This window comes from Aythya ferina (assembly GCF_964211825.1).
Source record: "Aythya ferina genome assembly, chromosome: 3".
Classification (NCBI taxonomy): domain Eukaryota; kingdom Metazoa; phylum Chordata; class Aves; order Anseriformes; family Anatidae; genus Aythya; species Aythya ferina.
The window spans coordinates 79,024,385-79,047,294 of record NC_140298.1 but is presented as its reverse complement, the minus strand read 5'-3'; the positions used below and the strand labels follow the sequence as shown (position 1 = coordinate 79,047,294).

The 22,910-nt window shown below is 47.3% G+C and overlaps 1 protein-coding gene and 1 long non-coding RNA gene across 2 annotated transcripts; one reads left to right on the top strand and one right to left on the bottom strand.

Annotated features, from left to right (window-relative positions):
* Positions 1 to 356: 356 nt before the first annotated feature.
* On the top strand, positions 357 to 12,662 carry LOC311434287. Its single transcript, XR_014691358.1, has 3 exons — positions 357 to 578; positions 9,288 to 9,479; positions 11,711 to 12,662. It is a non-coding gene; the product is annotated as an uncharacterized lncRNA (long non-coding RNA).
* HEY2 (hes related family bHLH transcription factor with YRPW motif 2) lies at positions 12,031 to 22,678 on the bottom strand. The gene is made up of 5 exons (XM_084514384.1): positions 22,422 to 22,678; positions 21,501 to 21,579; positions 21,311 to 21,394; positions 18,734 to 18,815; positions 12,031 to 14,213 (listed from the first exon to the last, which is right to left on the bottom strand). Exons 1-5 carry the CDS (start codon positions 22,502 to 22,504, stop codon positions 13,534 to 13,536), a joined length of 1,008 nt encoding a protein of 335 aa, XP_084370510.1. The 5' UTR covers positions 22,505 to 22,678; the 3' UTR covers positions 12,031 to 13,533.
* Positions 22,679 to 22,910: the final 232 nt, after the last annotated feature.

Sequence of the window (22,910 nt, the reverse complement as noted above, 5' to 3'; positions counted from 1 at the left end):
GAAGCAGATGCAGTCTGCATCTATGGCCGAGTTTTCACTCATCTCATGGAAATATTACCAAAACCAGAGGAGTCACCCGTTCTTATATATCACATCGGGGTGTCCTGAAATAGCACAGAGGACAGCACATCTCCTTTCTCCCCCACCTCGGGTCCAGATCTGAGGCCCAGGGCACTCTGCTGATGATGCCTTCCCTCGTCTTTCTGGGAGGGGCACGAGTAGGCAACACGAAGTAAGGAAACACGAACAGTGATACACTTTGTACAAGGTATGCTGAAGCCTTTTTATTTTTATTGTTAAACATATTTTTAACAAATACTCTTGTAACGTGTTCCCCTAGACAGAGGAGGAAGAAGAGAAGGAAGAAGAGGAGAAGGAAGAGGAGGAGGAGGAGGAGGCCCTGCCCACCGTTCCCTCCTCCCTCAAACGCTGCCGGGAGGGGGGGGGAACGGGGCCCCCCCACAGCGCCCTGGGGCCGCCGCCATCCCGCCCCGCCCCGCCGAGCGCCCTCCCCGCACCCCCTCCCGCGGGGTGCAGTGGAACATCCCTGCGTTGTGCACAGCGGCCGCCGGGACTTGGTACGGTCCAGAAGGGGGGGAACAGGGGAGATCTTAGTAAGGCAGGCGTAGTCTTGTGAGTAAGGTCTTAGTAAAGAAGTAGAAACCGGCTTGCAGAGCTCCCTGGTGGTCTAGTGGTTAGGATTCGGCGCTCTCACCGCCGCGGCCCGGGTTCGATTCCCGGTCAGGGAAGAGATGTTTTTCAAAGTCATGTTATTAATTCTTAAAGTTCTCCGTATACCTTTATTTTTGCTTTCACAGTTCAAGGAACATCTAGTCCTGCGTTCACAAAAAAGTCTCTGCAATACTATACGATATTCCCACATGCAGAGTTTCTAGTACCCAATGGGCAGTGCTGGCGGCCAGCACGTACAAATACAGTATTTTCCTTTATTTTTGCCTGCTCTGGCACCTAAGGGTGCTCCTGCACCCACACAGGTGAGTGGTCACTTGGTGCCATCATGGGCTGTGGCAACTGAAACATGGGGCGCTGACCCCATGGCTATTGCCATTGTGCACAGGCCTTGTGTTTTGGAGGAGCTTTGTCCCCTGCTCCTCTGCTGGCCATGCCTCTCCCTGCTGCCTCATGCCTGAAGAACAGGCATGCAGGGTAAAAAAGGGGCAGGACCTCTTTGGTTGTGTTGGGGCAGTGCCTGTCGCAGGTAAGACATGAAATGTTATCTTGGGCTGCAGAGCAGAGGCTAGCACGCCTGGCAGGATCCTCCCCACTGCCAGGAGCATGCCTCAGGCCTCGCATCACCCAGATAACTCCTCTGTGTTGGCAGCCCATGCTGTATGCTGCAGGACTTTGCTCTGATGTGAAGGCACTCCTGGAAATAATGGCTTTGGCTGCCTTTGCCCAGGTGTCCTGGAGGAGTGCTGCAGGCTGGGCCACCCTCCAGTCCGGATGGTAGCACCTCATGAGAAACATTGAGCTCTTCCACTCTATTTTTAATGACAGAGGAGCTCCAAGGAGGTGCAATGTTATGGGCTCTCCTTTGCTTTAAGGAAGAAAGCAAACAGTCAAAAGGGCTATCCTCACCCTCTTGATATTAAGAAAAGCTGTCTAATAATAGTGTAGGTGATGGAGCACTGTTTGTGGGTGATGGAACACTGGCGTGGGTTGCCCAGAGAGGCTGTGGAGCCACCCTCCTTGGCAATCTTCAAAAGCTGCCTGGACATGGTCCTGGGCACCCTGCTCTGGGTGCCCCTTCTTTGCAGGGGGTTGGACAAGACGGCCTCCAGAGGGCCCTTCCAACCTCAGCCATTCATCAACACATTCATCAATAGTTAAGCACTGGGACTGAAGGATATAAACTAAGGAATTACATCATCCCCATGACTGGAGGCTGTTAAGAGCATGCTCTGTGAGCACCTCATCAAGGGTCTTTCACAGTCTCAGTGGGTCTCCTGAGGCCTCAGTTTTATTATTTCATCTTGGACTTTCCTCTATAAATAACAGTTTACTTGAATTGCTCTGAGATATCCATGTGGGAGCTCCTAGTCTTCTCCCTCTTTGGTCTCAGTGAAATGTGTTACCAAGTTGGTGGAAGAAGTTGCTGTTTTCTGTTTCAGAAAATTATAGGCCACTTTAGAAGCAGGTAAAGTGAATTTCAGGTAATGACTATCTTCCAGAAAAGGTATAGGCATGGTTTTACAGAGTAATTACAAAAAAACATTCATTTGCTTTTACCTCAGTTTTTGTAGTGGTATGTTTGAATGCTCTTAGCAGCGTGAGCCCTGCTTTAAAGTAATTTGAGAAAGGTTAATCATATGCAAGATTTTAGACACTTGGAAAAAATCACCAAAATAGCTCTTGCAGACAAAGAAAGAGTACAGTTTCCAGTGTTTTACTATAAATGGAAACATAACTTTTCCAAAGCCTTTTCAGTCCAGTGCCAGACCTGAAACTTGCCACTGAACGTCAGAGGATGAACATCCACCTTGCAACAAGTGGAAACCAGTCCTCTTTCTGGTTTCCTAATGCTTTGGGTTTGAATTGAAAAGACTCCAAGATAAGTGTTCATCCCCATCACGGGCCAAACTGTTGTGGTGGTAAAATCATAAATTTTTAAGATTTGAGAGGTCTGGCCAAGATGTTTGCCCTAACTAAGAGAATATTCCTTTCAGCTGAGGGCTGGAAGCCTGTGATCATTTCCAGGCCCCACTTCTAAGATGAGCTAGCACTGGCTGTGCCACTCCAACAGGCTCCTTCCTCCAAGAGCTGTCTCGCCGTATGCCACACCACCACATCTTCACTGCTTCATCCCGTCATAACTACTCCTAGGGATGAGTGCTTGGCCTTGCTAACATTGGAACAGTTGTTTTTCATCATCTTTTATTTTCTTTCTGTTTTTTTTTTTTTTTTTTTTTTTTTTTTTTTCCCTGAAGAAGAACAGAGATCAGATCTATGTAATCCCTGAGTAGAGAATAGGGGAGTAGAGAGGGGAGATGCTGCCCGGGTGTGATCTCACTATGGTCGTAGTTCATAAAGCTTCTGTCTGATCTGTCTTAAATTGCACTTGCATTATTACACACTTGGATTATTGATATTCTTTGATACTTGCGTTATTACACACTTGAATTATTTATATTCTTTGACACAGTTATGGGGGTTTTAAGATTGTCTCCCTGTTTCATGTGCTTCAGATTAACATGATAGAGAGAAGGAGAGGGGTACTCGTTTTAAGAGATGGAAGAAGAATCTTTCTTATGTTCTTTGTTGCTGTTTTTCTAAATAACAGGTAGTTCATGACACTGGAATGCAGAATTCCCAGAGAAAGTGGACTCTTTTGCAGAGGGCAGGCAGTGCAATGAAAGACACATTACAGGAGCAACCTGGCACCTAGCAGAGGCTAACAAATTGGTGTTTCAAAATACAAGATCAATATGTGTTTTTGTTGTTGTTTTATTATTATTTGAAATGTCACATTCTCAAAGTGTAGCTGAATTTGCTCCCAACTGTGATACATTCTGAGATACTGGATCTCAAGTGTTTTAGCTTTCACTTATTTTCTTCCTCAAAAGCTTGAACAATTACTTTCTATCTTGCAGCAAAGGTCACTGGCACTACACGACAGTAGAAATAAGGAAGATAAGGAGAACAATACCTTAAGTATAGATCATTTTAACCAACAGTTGAGTATCTAGTTAAGACTCTCACCTCTTAGTTTTTATATCTTATTAGAAAATTTGAAAAATAGGAGTTTTCAGATCCAGACTTGATCTTTTATCTCTGACATTAACTTTTCTTTTTGCCTACCTATTTTAAGTTATAGCACTATATTAATTCAGCTTAAGTTTTTTCAATCTTACATTAAATATTTTGCCTGTGTTGAGCATATAACTTTGCACAACTGACTATTTAGAAAATGAAAGGTCCCAGTTTTTTTCTAAAGGCATGTTTTCTACTTGTCCTCATATTGCACTTTTGTTTGAAGGATACATGGTCATATACTTATTGGGTTTATTCTGTTCCCATGACATTCAGGTGGCAACTTATCCCCTTTTTTTTTCGTGTGGAAATAAATTATGAAGTAAAACGTCACGCTGCGCTCTTAAGGGAAACGATCCTCTGCTTATTGATAAAAACCTCCTTTTAATATGCCACGAGGTGGCACCCTAGTCGCATGTCTTCCACGTCTCCCACCCAGCCTCCCAACACAGCTGCAGTTCAGATTTCAAACAATTTCGTAAGTTAACGATACACCCATTCAATTGTAGTAAGCTGCGAGGTAATGAAGGCTTTGTATCTGCTGATAAAGCAACTTCATGTGCAGGTGAAGCTGTCATTAAGTGAAATCCTAAGCAACACAGTCCTCTTCCAGGTTCTTTCCATCGCGTCTTTCTACCTGGAGATTTGGAACAGAAGGGTGTGCAGAAAGTCTGCGCCAAGGCAGAGGAGGGAACCAGCATTTCTGCATCCTGGGTCGGTGAGCATCGTGATCAGCTGCCTGGGGAGATGAGGAGGGTCTGGGTCTGGTTCGGTTCCTTTTGCACTGATCCACCAGTCCAGGATACCATGGAGCTGGCTGTGCTGTGACACAAGTGCTGTTGTCACCATGGCAGTCAACGGACACAAACAAGGCAAAGTGCTTATTAGATAAGCTGCTGGAGATGGAAGGAAGAGAAAAAAAGAAAAACACAAAAGATGTTGTCAGGCATACAACCTCTTTTCCAGACTTTTTTTTTTTTTTTTTTTTCCCTCACAATATAATTTCTGTAATATACTACTGGCTTGCAAGTGTAAATCTCTCTCCTAGATACAGATCTGATATGTAACACTTCCTGGTCAGTAAGATTAACTAAAAAAGCACAGCAATCTCATTTCAAATACTACTATGATTGTCACTGCAGAACTACAGTTGGAAAACCTACTCTGAATCATAACTTAAAATAAATGGTTTTATCCAAAAGAAGGTGTCTTATTTAAGGTGATGTTAATGAAAGTCCAATGCAGATTTAATTACCGCAGGCAGCTCTAGATAATGCTATCCAAGGGCCATTTTCCAAGAAGTGTTTTCACAGGAGCAATTGCCATGTCCTATTAAGAAGTGCTCTGATCATGAAATTATGAAAGCTCTGACCCTTTTAAATGCCTGAACTTTTTCAGTTGCTCACTGAAAATCTGCTTTCTAGACCTGTTTTATGACTGCCTTGTGGCTACAGTCAATCATTACCTTCTGCTTTTCCATGCTTTGTTTCCCATGTGGTCTTTTGATTAATCACAGTTTAGTAAACTGTATTGACAACGTATTGTGCTGAGCCTAATCTTTGTCTAGCTGGCAGGAAAACATAGCTGGGAGGTGCCAGCTTCCCCCGAAAGCTGGAAAATAATAACAGGCTATAAATTGATATTGCAACACATGCTCTGCCCTGAGCTGCTGCCTGCTGCGTGGGACAGGGGATAGCAGTGACCCAGGCAAGGCCGGCAGGGCTGGCGGAGCGTGGCCACGGCAGGGAGCCTTCTGCAGCTCCGCCACCGAGAGGCCGAACGCCCAGGCTGGCCCCACGTCCTGTGCAAGGGATTTTTTGTCAGAGACGACAACTCCGCGTTGCAGAAACTGTGTGAGTTGTACTGCATAAGCTGCGGTTTTGCACAAGTGGTCTGGCAAAATAAATGAAAGAAATGGGGATGAGTTTCCTTCTGTTCAGAGAAGAGACTGCCTGGCAAATTAGAGCAGGGTGAAGTTTTGCATAATCTTCCATTTGATCGTCCTCTGCCCCAAGCTGGGCAGAAAGTCCCAGCTCCCAGTTTGTTTGGACAAGGGTCTTGGCTCAATGGAAGTGGAGCATCCTGCTGCATCCTGCCAGGTGGTTTCCATGCCCCCAGACATACCACGTGCATCTCCTGGTAAGGAAGCAGGCTGAGGCTGAGTGTGAAGCATGTGTGCTGATAACAAGCTCATACCACCGTCAGTCCTCCACCTGCTGTGAGGTCGCAGAGTGCCTGCATGCATGCAAACCCCAGCTTGGAAGGGCTCATGCATGGGCACCCCACCGTGACCTGCCCAAGGTCGTGTTTTGAAGAGCAAAGCAGGGATGGAGCTGCTGCTGGCTCCAGCTGTGCACACTGGCTGTTTTCTTGGTGGCTGCATGCAGGTGTGGGTAGTCTGCACTTTTGAAAACCAGGTATCTTAACTTCCTTAGCACCTACAGCCTAACACAGTTTGCTGATCTTGCTTTAAGACTGAAAAATAATAATAATAAATCAATGGTTAAAAATTTTTAATAAATTCTGCTTCTCTTCTGGTCTTGTGATTTCAAGGAGATTTTTCTTCCATGTTATCCCTTGTATCATCAGAAATTTGCCTCCCTCACAAGCAGCTTGGCTCTAGGACAGCTATGGTCTTCTGTTAACAGGAGGCTTGCAGTGAGGGCCAGAAACTCCAGTTAGGGGTGCTGACACTATGAACATGGGTTTGAAGGAAATCTCTTCGCTGGAGTCTGACATCTAATTTGACAAGATCAAGGACAAGAAACTAAATAACATTATCCCTACTGTACCGCAGGGCAGCCAGGAAGCAGACAAACAGTTGCATTTCTGACATGTTTAAACATTCAAAAGGAGCTTGGAACCTAAATATTTTTGCAAATTAGACAAATGAGAATGCATCCCCTAAAGTTTTGGTCCTGCAAGGGCTTAAAAGCACAACTAACTTTATTTATATGAATAGTCCCGTTGAAGTGGAATAGTTCCTCTGAGTGGGGCTACTTACGTCCTAATTTCCTCTGCAGGATCAGTCCTTAAGTGCATATTGGTTCTGAATATCAGACTGCTTTTGAAAAGCATCAGGGGCCCCCCTCAGCTAAAAAAGTCATGCACATCTGTGGTAGCTGAAGTTGTCTCTGTGAAACACCCAGCTTTTCTTCCTTTAAAGGGTTATATACAGAAAAAAGGGGGGGGGGGAATTTATTTCTCGTTCTCTTTTTTTTTTTTCTTTTTTTTTTTTTTTTTCCCTCCCATTGCAACCACAGGCACAGAAATACCCCACTGCAAAAGCTGGGCATATGGGGAACCAGGTTTTACATATTTATATTGAATTATTACTTCTCCATTGTTTCGTTGGTGGCTACCGCTATTGGGCATCCTTGGATTTTGACGGTCACATCAAAGGAGCTGCTCTGGCGTGAGAACCGGTCAAAGTGAGCCAGATAATTCATGGATTTATTACTGAGGTCGGTTCCCATGATTGTCAGTGGGCAGCAGGCACGGCTGTGTCGTAATCCTCATTCTCTCGGTAAAGCACATAGTGCCTTAAAAAGGTTTAATGATCCAATAGTGATTTACTAATGGGAATCTTTCTTGTGGGTTTAGCGGGCCTTGGAGGAGGACAGGGCAGCACATAAAGGTCATTTTTCAGCGGTATCATTTGGCAGAAATGTGTGTATTTATTTCATTTTCAGATTCCAGTTTAGAGCATTTTCAGAGTCCTGTTTCAAGCAGTTTTATCTGCTAACTGCACGGGGCAATGAGCTGAAGGGGGAAAATCACAGCTGAGCAGGTGTCAGACTCCTCATAACACGGGGAGGCAAGGAGGCAGGCACTGAGGATGGCAGATCACAGCTGAGTATCGAGGTAATTAATAAAAAGCACACACTCCAGCCTTTGAGATCAGCGGAGTAAAAATGAGTAGAGACCTGGGGCAGCCCCGTGAAGCTGCCGCTGTGCTGAAGGCGCTTGCCTCCAGCTATTCGTTAGAAGGCTGGTTGGCAGGGCCATTTTACTGCTGTTTCACCCCATTTGCCTTTCCTTTTTGTTGGGAGGGAAGGGAGGGGGCTATCCTGTGGGACGGCTGCCCAGAAAGGAGTCAGGGGAGGGTGAGAAGGAGAGAAAAGGATTTTGCTTTGCCCAGCTGAAAGCGATGCTCCCTGTGCAGACGAAGAGCCGCTGGCCTGGCTGCTGCTGCTCTGCATGGTGCCTCTGCAGAACAACAAAACCAAGCAAACCCAAACAAAATACACTCCCTCCTCCCTCACCAAAATACCTCCAAAAGAGGGAGATAGTGTGAGGAGAGGAACGATGTTGTTTTATTTTAAGGCTTGTATATTAAACCCAAGTGTTGTGCTGGGAAGTGTCATTAAAAACTATTTGAACTATCCGCACACAATAGATGTCATCTTGTTAAGCCAGTTGCAAAAGCATACCTTGAATGCATAACTCTTTGTTTTAAAATCCCTGAGGGAGAGTCCTTCTCCTAAAGCAAAATAAAATTACTTGGCTCTCCAGTATATTAAAAAAAAAAAAAAAAAAAGAAAAAAAAGAGAGAGAGAGAAAGAAAACAGTATTCAGAGTTAAATCAAAACTGAGAAAAAAGAAAAAAGCGTAGGGTGTTCAGTAATTGTAACCCTGCCTCCTGAGGTTTATGGATTGCCTTGTAGTCATTTATTAGATTTTCACATACCACACAGTAATACAGAATGCTATTTATGGGTATTCTTTGCAGGTAAAACACTTTTCTTTACACTTACCAGTGACTTACTGCTTCCTGGAGCAGGGTGCTGATTTAATAGAAGGAGGTCTTGTAGTGTAATTTGTATGAAGACGTGGGCAGGGTTAGAAATTTCCAAACCGCTGATGATCGCAACCACAATTTCAGTGTTGCATCAAGGTATTTTTTCTGTCCTGGAGACTTTCCTTTGTAGAAGAGAGAAATGCTGAATATGGACTATGTGGAAAGCAGAATGAAACAGCCCAAAAGGACTTTCCTGTAGAATAGGTATCAGCACTGTTCAGATAAGCACAGTCTAAAGCATTTAGTGTTGCTTAAATTCAGTATTGGCAGCTGTAGCTGTAAAAAAAAGAGCCCGCCTCTCCAGAGCTTCAAACTCATTTAAGCAGGCACATTTCCTTTTATTTCCCACATTCATTTTCTTTTCCTTCTGATTTTGATCTTCTAGGGTTCCACACTACCTTGTGTTGCCCAGCATTGCACTGCCAGCATGAATGCAGAAAAACATCCCTTTAAAAGAAATCGTGTTGAGATCACCTTGTAATCAGCGCCACCGCTGCAGCCAGAGCACTAGGAGAAGTTCAGAAGTTTGCGCTGAATGAGCTCATTGCAGGCGTTGACTGATCTTACTTCTACAAGATCAGCAACCTCACGTTATCATCTAATGGTTTTGATAAGCTGTTATATCTTCAGTAGGCAACAAGGCAGCTGAATCTTTGGAAAAAAAATAGATTGCATTTGAAAATACTGTTAAGATTCAAATCCTATCTCTTCACAGGTGATGCAAGATACAAAAGGAGAAACTGGTTGCCTGGCATATGCAATTAGTGCTGCTCGAGCAGCCAGGGGCTTCCCAGGCATCTGCCTGGGGCTGCCGGAGGTGATGGGACACGAGGGAGACCCGTGGCTTCCAGTGTGCAGAATGAAAACCCTTTTCTTGAAGTTGGACAAAGTACCTGTAACTATTACAGTAAGTTACCTGTAATTTACATCCTCATTTGTGTAATCTCAGGCTATCTGTGCCTACAGAACTGGATGACTGAGGACACTGGTGACTACAGAGCTGGTTGGTAACTGTCTGCTTTAAACTTCAGTAGTAATTTCTGATGTAGTATCTCCTGATGAAAAGATGCTCTTGACCTTTTGCTGTTATGAGGAAGAAATTTCTCATTTACAGTAGCTTTAAGAATTTGCCAGTATGTCCTGAGCTTTGGTCAATGCCCTTTACTGACCTCATGACAGCCTGACCGAGGGAGGGCCCATTTTTCAGAGCAGCTGCGAACGAGCATTTTGAAGGATGCCACCAAGGAGGCAGCAGCACGACCCTTGGCTGCTGCTCGGGCAGATGTAGTCACAGCCAGGATATGATTATTCTGCTCTGAAGACACATGCTCGGCCCTCAGCCACAGCAGCCAGTTTTTCTTCTGTGGCAACACCTAATGCAGGTTTTCCTCCACTTGCAATTGGAGCAGAGGGACAGCAGGCAGCATCTCCTCTCCAGGGTAATAATTTTCTCCTGGTGCCATGTGACATAGTGAGCCCCAGCGCTATGGCACCCAAAGTGCCTTTTATTTGTGGTGCTGAGGGCTAAGGTTTCCAGGCTCCTAATGCTGAGTGACAGAATTGTTTTTTAGCTTTTTCCTCTTAAGAAAAACATCCCAGGAAATTGCATAACCTCCTTTGAACCTCTTGATAACTGAAATTTAAGGTTGCAAACCCACACATGGAAAATTTAGTCAAAGCCAGATATAATGTGGAGTAAGCAGTCTCATTGGCTTTCTTGTGCCATGTGCTGTGACCTAGCCTTATATTATATAAATTACAGGTTCTCTTCCTCCTTCTCCAGGTCCATTCTTCAACTGAACACGGAATAAAGATAGAAAAGGGCTGAAGTAAGCATGTGTGCACAACCTCATATTGTACCTTTTAGAGCTCACTTATATGTATGCCAAGTGACCAGCTTTCCCTTGCTCTGTTTTAACACTCACATGGAGTCCTTCAGCTCTGACCTGTTAGAACAGCTACAGCCCCAATCATCCAAAGCTATTACCCTCTGGTGTCTTTCCAAGAGCACGTGTATAATATGCTTTTTCTCCACTGATTTCTCACTTGGGAAATCTTCATCCACCATTACAGGAGTGACATCCCCAACAGGGGCTCAGAACTAAATGGGCGTGAAGGCTGAGCTCCTGCGTTGCCTAGTGCTGGTCCTTTTGGATGAATCAGATTAAAAAAAAAAAAAAAGGGGACATCAGCAACTCAGTGTACAAGAACTTGGCCTGGATAAATGGAGTGAGAACAGGATAACCCCAGATAAAAAGGCTGCACAAATCCACCTGTGATTGGGGCAACAAATTGTAATGATTTGGGGCACACCAAATAGATTGCAGCTCTTAGCTGGAACCAAGTTAGTGGCTGCCCAATTTTTCTGTGGTATGAAGCAGGGGAGACCTCCTACCAGGCTCTTAGAGAGCAGGTTAATAGTTAACAGCTTAAAGTCAAGTAGGGTTGCAATCTGCCCTTTTTCATGTAAATAAAGCCCACTTTTTATCTACTTGCCAGTTCATTAATGTGATCTTTCTTTTTGAAGCTGCTCATAGAGAAAAAGAATAACTCAACTGGATGCTGCTCGACATGCCAGTAGAGCCACACAGCATTTATGTCCCCAAACAAAAAATGTAAAATTCCCCCAGAAACAACAAAACTTCATGTAAGTTTTCATCAGGCGTGATTTATGGCACTGGGGTAGAGACCCCTTCCTCCCCATCTTTTGTCTGTTTTCTTCACGGGGCAGGCAAATATAAGCTCCTCCTTGCCCAAGCGCTGGAGACCAGTTTATGCAGGCGGGGATCAGCTACATGTTTAATATTTGGGAGACAGGGATGATGGGGGCGAGGCTGAGGCTGCATTTTGGCAACAGATGCTGTCTCTGGCAGGCTGTAGGGTTGTCACTCCATTTCTGCGCCTCAGTCTTGTCACCTGTTGTGTGGGTGTAATACACCTTTGAGTAGTGCTTATCCTTATGGCCAGAGCTTTACACACCTTCTACTGATGTTCTTTGCAGACCTAAAATGAAACAAAAACTCTTGTCTCAGGGAGAACTGGTAAATTAGAAGACCTGGACAGGGGGTAAAAACTGCCCTCTCTCATCTAGATGATAAAGGATGTCATTGTGTTAACATTTTCCCCTTCTGAACACAGGCCTTTAGTGAGGATCTGAATGAAAGCTGGATCTAGAGACCCCAATGCTTTGAGGAGCTCTCCAGGATGGACAGATGTGTCCGTTTCATTAAGTGCCCGACCAGTGCAGAACCAGTTTACAAGCCTAAAAATCGATGCTGTTTTACTGACTGACTGCTTGTTTGTTTTTCTGCCTATTTCAAAACATCCCGTAAGAGATGGGCTTTCTGAATGAGAGAGGAGCAGGAGAGGGGGGAGCAGCTGACAGACACGTTTCGAGCAATACAGTTCACGAGTATTCCTGAAGAGCAAACAAAATCTGCAACAAATCATCCATAAAACGCAGTCAAAAAGGACTTCGTTTAATTAGTGATATGTAAAGACTTTTGCATAGAAAAAAAGGTTAACAAAGTAATGCATAAAAGACCGACTAGGTACAGTATTTTTAAAACAAATATTTTAAAGTATATTTTGCATAATGTTTAACATTCTCAATGCTTACTGCTTTCTCCACACAGCAGAGAAATCAAGTGCATAATAATACATGCTGTGTTTTATTTTTACTTTTTTTTTTTTACATAAAATCTCTAGTTTTTGACTCGATGTATTAAAATACTTAGGTTATTTTAAGTCACTGTAATAAAAAATGAAAGCAAAACATTTTATGCAGCACTAGTTGCCTGGGTATTGACAAAATAATTTACTGCCATCCCCTTTAATACATTCATTTTGGTTTGGAATCAAACCCACATTACAATGTTGGCATGTTAATAGCCAATTTAAGAATTGTCCCTACCGTAACTTCATTCATACCCAGAGCGATCGTTATCCCAGAAGTTGATAGTGAAAAGAAGAGGGATCTTGCACAGAGTCGGCTGACAGTAAATGTCCCATTGCAGCTAAATAAGTTAATTTCAACTCTCACAGCACCGAGTCTCTCGCATTGACATGAGCCGGCCATATGGAAGTGTGCACGCTGTAAGTAGGTGGTTACTCCTGGGTGCATGACAGACGCGCTGTTTGTGCAGATATGAGCTAGCACTGTATTTAAGCCATAAAAAAGGGTGCCTCAAGGCTCACAGGCAGTGCTGAAACGTTCATTAATCCGAGCACTGATAAGATAATCGCTCTTACCGACGCTATGCTAGATGTCACAATTTGGCAAGTCTGTACAAAGGAAGGAGACTAAGCAAGCGAAAACCAGGCCTGTCAGACTGAACGTTCTTTCTTGGCAGTCTTTGGGCTAAGCGAACCTGGCTGCTAAAAGAGCACACTCCTTCCTGGAAAGATACCAACGTCCTGAAGCTGCACGCAGGACTCTCCCTCTCTCCCAGACCATTCCCATACCTGTGCAATGTTATTTGTTTTAGCAGAACACACATATATATATATATATAAAATTTTCTTTTTATTATCATTTAAATGTCAGGCACTTAGGAAAGTTGAACTCGTTTTCGAGCCCCAGGAGACCTGATAGGTACGATCCCTCGCCTCTCCGCCAATCACGGAGGCATAGCCGCAGGATTATTCTTAGTCCTAGTGCCTACGCATCTCCCAGGAAACATCCGCGTGCCGAGGCGGTCGCGACGTTTCCAAAAGCCGCTGCCTTGAGGTGCCCTCGGCGAGACCCGCTGGGACGAGCAGGGCGCCCCATGTCCCCTCTAGCACCTGTGGCAAGGGCAGCGCTGCTGCCATGCCCCCGGGGTGATGGCATCCCCTCAGCCCTCAGCGAGGACAGGCCACCGCAGGAGCCTCACGAGTGTGCACGTGTGCACGCACGCGTGTGCATGTGTGTGTGTGCGCAGGGAGAGGAGGGAACAGGCTGCGGAAAGGAGAGGGGGCGCTTAAAAGGCTCCCACCTCCGTCCCCCAGGGCCGGTAGGGCTTGCTGCTCCCCGCACTGCCAGCCTGCTGGGGGCTGGCAGAGGCTGATACAGCCAATGGCGGGGTGATGGCCGTAGCTGCCGCCACGGCGGCGGCGGCCGCGCTCGGGGGCAGCATGGGGAAGGCACCGGTGAAGGAGAGGGGGAAGCTCTGGGCAGCAGCGGTGGCAGCGGCGGCGGCGGCGTGAACGGTGGCTGAGAGGGAGAGGAGAGAGGTAGAGAGCGGGGGGACGCAGGGAGCCACGCTGCCCGCGGAGGGGACCCTGAGGGCGGCGTCGGCGTGGGCGAAGGTGGCGGTGAGCAGCGCGGAGCCGTGGGGAGGCACGTCCGAGGAGAGTCTGCACGGGGCGGCCTCGGGGGCGTGGAGTCCATTGGGCTGCAGCAGGGCGGCCGGGAGGTGGTGGAAGGCGGCTGCCCAGTGGTGGGGGTGCAGGGGGTGGTGGTGGTGGGCCATGGAGGAGGTCATGGCGGCGGCTTCCCTCTGCGAGGCGCAGGTGCTGAGGTGGGACACCAGCCTGACACGCAGTGGGTCGGAGGTGTCGAGGCCTTCCACGGATGTCAGGTACCTGGCGACTTCGGTCAAGCACTCCCGGAAGCCGATGCTCATGAAATCCATGGCCAGGGAGTGAGCATCGAAATAACCTGCAAGTCGAGGGCAAAAGACGCGCTGAGTGCCAAGCCGAGCTCCCAGCCAACATCAGGCGGCACGCCTAACTTCCCTCAGTCCCTGGGCTTGCCACTTAACGGGTTAAGGTCAGCAAAGAGAAAAGTGTGTTCTCCGGTCTGTAAATGATTTGTGTGACCATTCCTGTAACGCAATAGGCTACGGCTTGTTTTTTTTTTTTTTTTTTTTTTGCATTCTGTATAAATGGAAAGAATTAAGACCATAAGTACTCGTGGCTCTTGAGAAGATACACGATGCCCCTCCTGCAATACCTCAGGAAGCCTCTGCAGTGTGGTGCTGACCCCGCGTGTGAGTGAGGGAGACATTTCTACGCACAAAGATGATCAGACAGCTCGTGAGCACTGTGCTGCCTTTTCTTCCCTACACCCACATTCACATCAACGCTCTTGAGCTATTTCTTGATGTTGTGAGATACTTGTGACTGCTGCTGGGGTCCCATCTACTTCACAGAGTCATTAGGACAATGTGGCATACGGTGTTATTTAACTACAAACTAAAAACATCTTGTCATGACTCTGCACACACACAATAAAAAGCTTTACTGAGAAAACGTTTTATGTAATGCCATTGCTAATTTGGAGATGGAAGACTGACGGTCATATGGCCCATGAGGCATTTCAGCAAACAGCAACTGGAGCTCCACAAGCTTGGGACAAAAAGCATTTGAAAAAAAAATATGTTTTATTAAATGCACATGAGAAGATACTCCCTTTCTAAAGGGTTTAGTATCAAATCCAGTGGTTAAGCTGCACCCCTTCAACTACAGAAAACAACTCTGCTTCAGTTTAAAGTTATTCTCCTTGGGAAAATAAAATCCTATCCACTCTCAAGCTACCATGGTGTTTTTTTCCTCTTGCTTTCAGTGAAACTTTTTAGGTATATGTGACTGTGATGTGTGTTAGTATAGAAAGATCAAATGCCCTTATTACGGAGGACGCTGGCGGCAATACCTCGCACACTCTGGCATGAAATAATCTATGTATTTCTGAAAAATTCAAGCCACTTAGATGGCTGCTTTCACTTTTGCCAACTTTCAGGCTAGAGAAAAGCCTTTCTGTGGCTGCACATCCGCATCGTAGAACGAACGCAGGCACATTTACAGATGCCAGCCCTAATCCCCAGCCTACTATACACCGCCAAATTTCAGCGGTGCTTTTGACTCAGGCTACTTTGTCCACCTGACGCTGTACAAGACCCCAGAAAAACCCTCGCCAACTAGCAGATTGGTGAGTACAACAGGTTGGGGATTTTTGTCAGGACACAGACTCCTCCGTCACAACCAAACAATCTGAAAACACAGCGATTTCAGTGCACTTTTGACAAAAAAACAACAGGCAGGCAGGCAGTGGGTGAGCTAGTGGGTGCCTGCCTGGTGGCCAGCAGCTTGGCTTGGGGACTGCCTCCGCGCCACAGGCCCCAAGGCTTCCCTCCCTCTGGACTGCAGACATGAGGGACGTGGCTGTCCCCAGCTCCCCCCAAGCCTGAGCTGGCTCTGTGATGAGCCCTGGCCGTGCCAGCTCCTTGTCAGTCTCCTACGAGGTGGCCAAGACATGGGAATGGGAGGACACCAGCCAAGTGACTCGGCACCCCCAGCCCACGAGGGGACGGGGCTTCAGGCACTCGAGTGACGGGGCAGAGCCATGCACCCGTCCTGCACAGCCACCAACGGCTCCGACCCAGGTGTCAGTCACCTGAGATCAATTTGCACTGAAGCTGCAATAAAACGACACCAAGGTCCCAGCCAGCTACTTGCTGTTGGCTAATTGCTCTTCCCCTTTGCTTGCTTGTGCTGTCAGCAAAAAGCGCTGGCCCTGGGCCAAGCAACAACTCGACACGACCACGAGACCATCACCTGCACCTGCGTCAAAACACACCGAGTCCACGCAGGGCTGCAGGAGCAGCAGCTCCCTGCCTGACTCCCTGCCTCCCTCCCTGCCTGCTGCAGAGGCTCCAAAAAGCCGAGGCCACATCAGCCTTTCTGCTGCCGTGCCCACCTCAGATTTAGCATGCTGAGCAGCTGCCAGCACCACCCAGCCTCGGGCATCCTCAGTTTGTGTGCCAGGAAGAGGAGAACAGGCTGTCCCCAGCTCTCAACTCAGGGCAGCGTAAGGGTACCAGCACCCATTTCTCCCCCCCCCCCCCGCCGATAACAGCTTTTGTCCATAGACAAAATGATGGAACTCATGTTTTTTTTCTGATCCAAGGAAGTTTCTGGCTCAGAAGATGAGTTATGAAGTGGGAATAGCTACACTTGCAAATTAAACAAATGTCAGCCTTAAAAACACCCCAAGAAATTGTATTTAAAGCTGTTACTTAGGGTGCAAAGTAAAACATTAAGCGAGCAGGAAACATAGGCTTAAACTTTGCCCGGTACTAACTTGCAGACCTCTTTTCTTAAAGTTTGTTAATCTGTGCAGTGAGATTACCCTTATCTCTGGGTCAGAAGGAGAAGATAAAGCCACAGCATTTGTGAAACAGCTAAGTGTTAGACCAACATGCCACCCACTATGGGCCCCGGGGCAGCAAGGAAGGCTCCGCCACGCTTCGGAGGCGGCTTTGGTTGCCCATGGGTGGCAGTGGGCTTAAGCAGGCACCTCTCCCTGCACCCTGACAGCCCTCACTCTCTGCCTGACAGCTCCCATCCACAGCACCTCCACCCCAGCACCTCCACCCCTGACATATTATCTGGGCCACCCGACCTGACTTGGTTATAAAACAACCGCCCACACTGCTTGCTTTGGGTGGGGAGGCAGCGAAGGAGGGCTCCCGTTAAATTCCATGGGGTTCACCTCCTGGCCCTACCGCTGTCGGTACAGATTCTGGAGGGGGGAAACTGCTGCAGCTTTTACGAGGAATGGTGCAGCATGATGCACAGGTCAGGCTGCAATAGCCGGGCTCCGTGTTGCACGGGGAGGATGCAACGAAGCAACAACCGCTGCCCTCGGCATATGAGCCTTGCTCGCTCTGGGCACCAAATGAGACGGACCTTGTGGAGCAGCAGCGTGCAATCATGTAATTAAAGGCTGTACCACCACGTCGGCACACGAGACGGTCTGGATTCAAATTGCATAAGCACGATAAATTCTGGTGTTTCGTAACTTTCAAGAGCGTCGCTTTGCCAACTAAATAGTGGCCTTTAGAGGACATTTTTCCCTGCATGCAGTGACATAAAATTAACATTTTTGTTAGGGTTTATTTTGCACATTTGCCTAGAATATCATGGGGTGTGTCTGTTATATGAAGGGCAATAAAATCCCTTTCACCTCTAACAGAATGTGCTATCCTTAAATTTTAAGCTTAGATGAACTCCTAACAAAAGTCTCTTAACACCTAGAAAATACATATATCAGCTCAGTGTTAATTTTTAACAAATAACAGAACACCAGCCTCCAACAGGCTTTCCTGTAGGAAACCATTTGTTGTCATGCACGTGCTGACTTTAAGTCGACTCCTGTAATCACCGCAAGAAGGTACAGAGAGATGCAGTAACCCAATCCCGTGCTAAAAAATTTTTAGTTTAATTAAAAAGAAAAAAAAAAAAAAAGGAGAAAGCAGAAGCAGTAGCCTCTTTTGTAGCCGGTACCTACACGGCACAATGGGTCAATGAAAAATTGTCTGGTTTGCATCACAGCAGTTTGAACCATAACCACGACTAATGGCACGTGAGACGGTGCTTGCAGAAGGCAAGCAAGTTTTCTGCTCCCAGTAACTTCCAAAATCACGGCTCCGGAGAGTACCTCGTGGGTGGCTGAAATCGCTTGGCCTCCAGCCTCGGGACTGTCAGCTTGCACAAGCGAGGCGCGCTCGGCTCACGGCAGCCGGCTGATCGAACGGGTCAGCCAGTGCGGCCCCTGCATCACGCCAGCCCTGGCTGAGGAGGAACTACCCAGACCTCTGACAAACAAATAGAGCACGTAAATAGGAGTGCAGATAGCACCGCTATCAGTCTGCCCGCCGGCCCGTCTGATACCTAGAGCTGCGTATCCCGAGGCTGGATTTTGTTCTGGGGGATGAGGCTGTCTAACCTCGCATTTTACAAGTCTCTCCAGAACAAAGCAAATGCACCAACAATAACGAAAGCTCCTCTCCATCCACTTCCTTTGGTATAGCTGCTGTATAATGAGCCTTAACATTGGTTTTGCGCTCCACAATTGTTGCCACAAACCTCCTGTTTATGTTTGGTGTTTGTGTATTTGTTTTGTCTCCCTGTGCAGATTTCAGTGCTCTTTGGAAACCCCAAACAAATCTCTGACTGGGCTGCCTGTGAATGAAGCCTTTACTCCCACAGTGTTATGAAAGCAAACACAAGCCCAGGGTCAAGTGCTTCTTTTGTCCCAGTAGTTCTTTCCCACGAGTTCAATCCTGCCATTAGCATTGATTTCCACTCCTTTAATCTGGAAACGCCTATCACAGCTCGTCAAAGCGCTTTTTGCTGAGATTTCCCCAAGTATCAGAAAAGAAACTGTCCTCTCCTTACCTTTACCTCCGGTTGCCTGAAGCATCTTCAGATGATCCACTGTCATTTGCAGTATTTCCGCTTTTTCTAATTTGGCAGATCCCTTTGAGATAAGAGATTCGTGTAAATAAAGGCTTACGAGCACTAGAAACTTGAATTTGATATACTTTCCACTGAGCTCAGCCTTACGGTTTCAATTTCCCCTATCACTAGGACATTCTCAGCTTAATTCTTTCATGAGCATCTGCATCCCAGACATGGTCTGAGGACTAATGCTGTCTCCTGCCTAGCGATACAACCATCAGCACCAGCACAACTTGGCTTTACTGAGGCTACAGCTCAGTGTAACTGGCCTTGAAGCTGGTGCAGAGATAACATCTTCATGAAACGAGAGCAGCACACTACTTCCAGCATGTTCTCTTTAACCAAACAACCCCCCAAAATGAATGGAAACCCATTAGAACAGGTCTGCAGAGTTAGTGATGAGGACCCTGCTGCAGCATTTTTTTTTTGTGCTTTTACCAGTAGGTGTCCCTGTGGACACACACCGAAAAGTATCCCTCTTCCTTAATAGCCTATTAATTTTTGACATGTCATTTGGCTGCTGGATATTCTATTCTCATTCTCTACTGAAAAAAGAAACAATCACACAGCCCACGGCTTTTAAAGTTATTGAGAGGCCTCATTTGCGGGGACATGAAGCTGAGTGCCATGAAAAAGAAAGAGCTCAGCTCCTCTGTCAGTGGAACTTTCCTGTTACTGGGGATGGCTCGCACTGCTATGGGTGCTGGAAAAGTCTAAGACGCAAACCCAAAGGTAGTGTTAATACATTAATCTACCAAATAAATAAATAAATACATTTCCCTGGAATATCTGGAGCATGACCCTGCAGCACGGGCAGGGAGCTCGGCCGCGGGGCTCGCAGCGGGCCGGGAGCCGGGCAGGAGGCAGGCAGAGAGGGCAGGCGGAAGCGAAGCAGCCCCCGCTCGGACACTTCAGTGAGCTGAATGTCAAGGAGCTGACAAAGGGCCGATGACTTTGTCCTTGGCATATCGCAGAGGAATGGCAGGGGTTTCTGAACAAAACGCGTCGCACACTTATTTTTACCCCCATCCATGTTTTTTTTTTAAGATTCTCTTCCTGCTTTCGGCATTTCCTTATAAAATTTTGGTGCACTGGTGAATTTTTGACCAGAATTCGGCATTTTACATGCGGCTACATCCTGTGCTTTTCTCAGACTTCATCTTTTCCATAGACACAGTACAAGCTGTCTCAGTGAGAGTGACTAATAGCTAAAAACTGCATGTTGCTGGGTAATTTCCAAAGGCTCTGTAGGACTTGTTTTATAATGTTTGTGGTTTTCAAGAAGTAAACAATAAAATGGGACAAACAACTGTTGTCTCTTGCCCCTGTTTATCTAGCTGGAAATGCCTCTGTCGCTCCATTTTGCCAGAGCCTACAGAAGGGCTCGGCTACCACCGCAAGTTATTAAAAACATATTGCAGGTGACACAAGGGATGCTCTCACTATCATTGCAATACTCCAAATTTCTTTCTAGCTGTCTTTTGTTCTTGTAAGAAGAAATGTAACAGGCCTCGTACAGGGGGGTGCTAGCTGCTCTTAGCTACTCCAGAAATTCAGTGCCCTACGGGCCTGGTCTCAAAGTTTACTTTCTGTTTTTTATCTTTGATTACGAGGAAGTCAGCCTCGTTATTCTCAGCTGGTGCCTCTTGCTGAGGCTCAGTGTCACTTGCACAGATCCACAGATCTGATATAATCCATAAAACGGGAACAATGTTAAATACTGAACCAAGACCCCCCAGAATAAAGAAATCAAGATATGAAAAAGTAACTAAATAATTTAATTTGAATGGCAGAAGAAAAGTTCACTTTTTGCAGCACTGATTGTATTCTAAGCTTTGGGCCTGCAACTTCACAACCTAGGAGCTGAACCCAAGTTCACCGAAGTCAGCTGCATCCTTCCAGCCGTCCCATTGAACACTTTCTCACCAAAAGTCCTCGCAAATACCGCTGACTTCCCCTGCTCACACTGCCTGGGCCTGGTCCTAAGGCACTGGTTCTAACCAGCCGTTTTAAAACCTGAATCATCCAAACAGCCTGTTCACTTCTTGGGAAACCAGACCCATTAGTTTGCCACTGAAATTGCAGATTAAAAATGAAGGCTGCCTAACGAAGGGACAAAGGAGGCTAGAGATTTATAAGGAAAGCTAATCAACATACAGGTTTGGAGGGCTTGCTTGTTGTTGTTGTTGTTGTGTTTTCTTTTTTTTTTCTTTTTTTTTCTTTTACTATGAAGTAAAGTGCATTTTTAACAAAACCACTACTGGAATTCATCGAAAGAACAGAGGCAACACGAACACTGTTACCCTTAAGGGAAAACAAGCCAAAGAATGGAAATGTTTTTCAGCTTTATGATGAATTATGTTCCTAATAGTTTCGCCACAACAAAGCATTTTATTGAAATGCCTGCTTTGTGCCAGATCAGGACACATACAATATTATTTTAATGAGCTTTACAAGAGAACTAACATTGCCAGATGAGATACAGAATAAAAAAAAAAAAAAAAAAGGGCTTACTTGTTTTTCAAAAGCAGTTGGCACAAGCCGCCTCAGCTCAGATAAACTGTTATTTATACGATCACGGCGCCTTTTCTCTATAATCTAGTCCCAAAAACAAAACACATTAAGTTTATAAATACGTTGAAGGGCAAAATCTCACAGCACACATGCAAATTGTCGCACAGGAAAAGAATGAAGCAAAACATACCCCTCTTCTTTTCTTTCGGGCCATGATCTGAGACGTTGTTGTTGGGGAGTTCGATCGGATCACAGAACTATTGCTTTGCCTGCAGAACAAGAAAAGCATGTCAGGTGCTGCACGGCTCGCCACCGCTCTTTGGAGATACTTTTGGTCACCGCATTAAGCATTCCCAGTCCCCTCTTGACTGTTTTAAATGCTGGGAGGAGAGGCTTTGCACCGCACGGTGCTGTTGCAGAAAGAGACATTGCAGTTTTGCTTGCTCCACTGCCAGAACCTCCGCTGGAAATAAAGTCCCTGTCTGAAGACAGCTCGCTGTCCAGCTCAGCCCACTTTGTCTTCACTGTATATAGCCATGCCTATAAAATACAGTCTGGAGAACCGAGTCCAAAGGAAAACACGGGTATTATCCGCCCGTGCTGGCAGCAGTAGGTGCATGCAATGTCACAGCTCCCCCCGGCCAGCCAGGTTTTGTCGCTCCCGTCCATCACCTCGATGTCCATGGGTGCCCGCGCAGGAAGCCGGGATCCCTGCCCACGGCCGCGGCTGGCCCAGCACCAGGAGCAGGATGCAAAACCCGCTTTTAAAACTGCACTGCCCACAAGTATGGAAAGGTTTTTCCTTCTCCACGAGGGAGCAACAAGCGCGGTGGCCATCTGGCTGTCATTCATCCCCCGATGCGGACAAGACGGCACCGGTGGGGTGCCTCCGAGGTGGCCACAGCAACCCCAGCCCCGCGCAGCTCCCCCCGGCCCCATGGCAGCGAGCACCCCGGCCCCGGCCACCTCGGGCTCGCCTTATTTCCAGCCTCGGACCCCAAGCTCCCGGCTGCAGGGCAGCGGGACGGGGGGCTCGGGGGCGGCCCCGACGGGGCGGCCCCGCGTTGAGCCCATCGGGGGGGCTCAGCCCCCTGCCCCCCGGAGCACTCACCCGGAGTAGTTGTTCTCGCTCCCCACGTCTATAGTCTCGTCCATGTCGCTGTCTGAGGTAGTTTCCTCGCAAGGTCGCTTCATGGCGGGCAGGGGACGCAGCTCGGAGCCGGGCCGGGGGCAGAGATAAATAAATCCGGGAGCTTCGGGCCGTGGAGGGGGGGATTTGGGGGGGGGGAGGAAGAACGGCTCCGGCTCGGCTCGGCACGGCTCGGCACGGCTCCGCACCGCCAGCAGAGCAAACCCTCTGTGAGGCGCTTTCCCACGCCGCGGCACAGCCTCAAGCCCGACGGCCCGCCCCCGGCGAGGCCCGCCCCGTCGGGGGCACGGGGACGAAGGGAGGGGGCCGCCCACCGGGGGGGCGAGGGCACGGCGGGGACCGGACCCCGGCCCCGGAGGGCGGGGGGCGAGGGGAGAGGTAAGGCGGGGATGGGGCGCGGGGGAGATAGGGTTGGGGGGGGGGGGGCATTTTCCCACTGGCATTTGGGGG

Bases quoted from the DNA above. Each gene is read 5' to 3' on its own strand.
- HEY2 (XM_084514384.1), bottom strand. From the start codon at position 22,504: ATGAAGCGACCTTGCGAGGAAACTACCTCAGACAGCGACATGGACGAG. The intron at 21,580-22,421 runs GTGAGTGCTCCG...CTTGTTCTGCAG, and splicing joins AGCGAGAACAACTACTCCGG to GCAAAGCAATAGTTCTGTGA. The intron at 18,816-21,310 runs GTAAGCCCTTTT...CTTATCTCAAAG, and splicing joins CAACTGCTTTTGAAAAACAA to GGATCTGCCAAATTAGAAAA.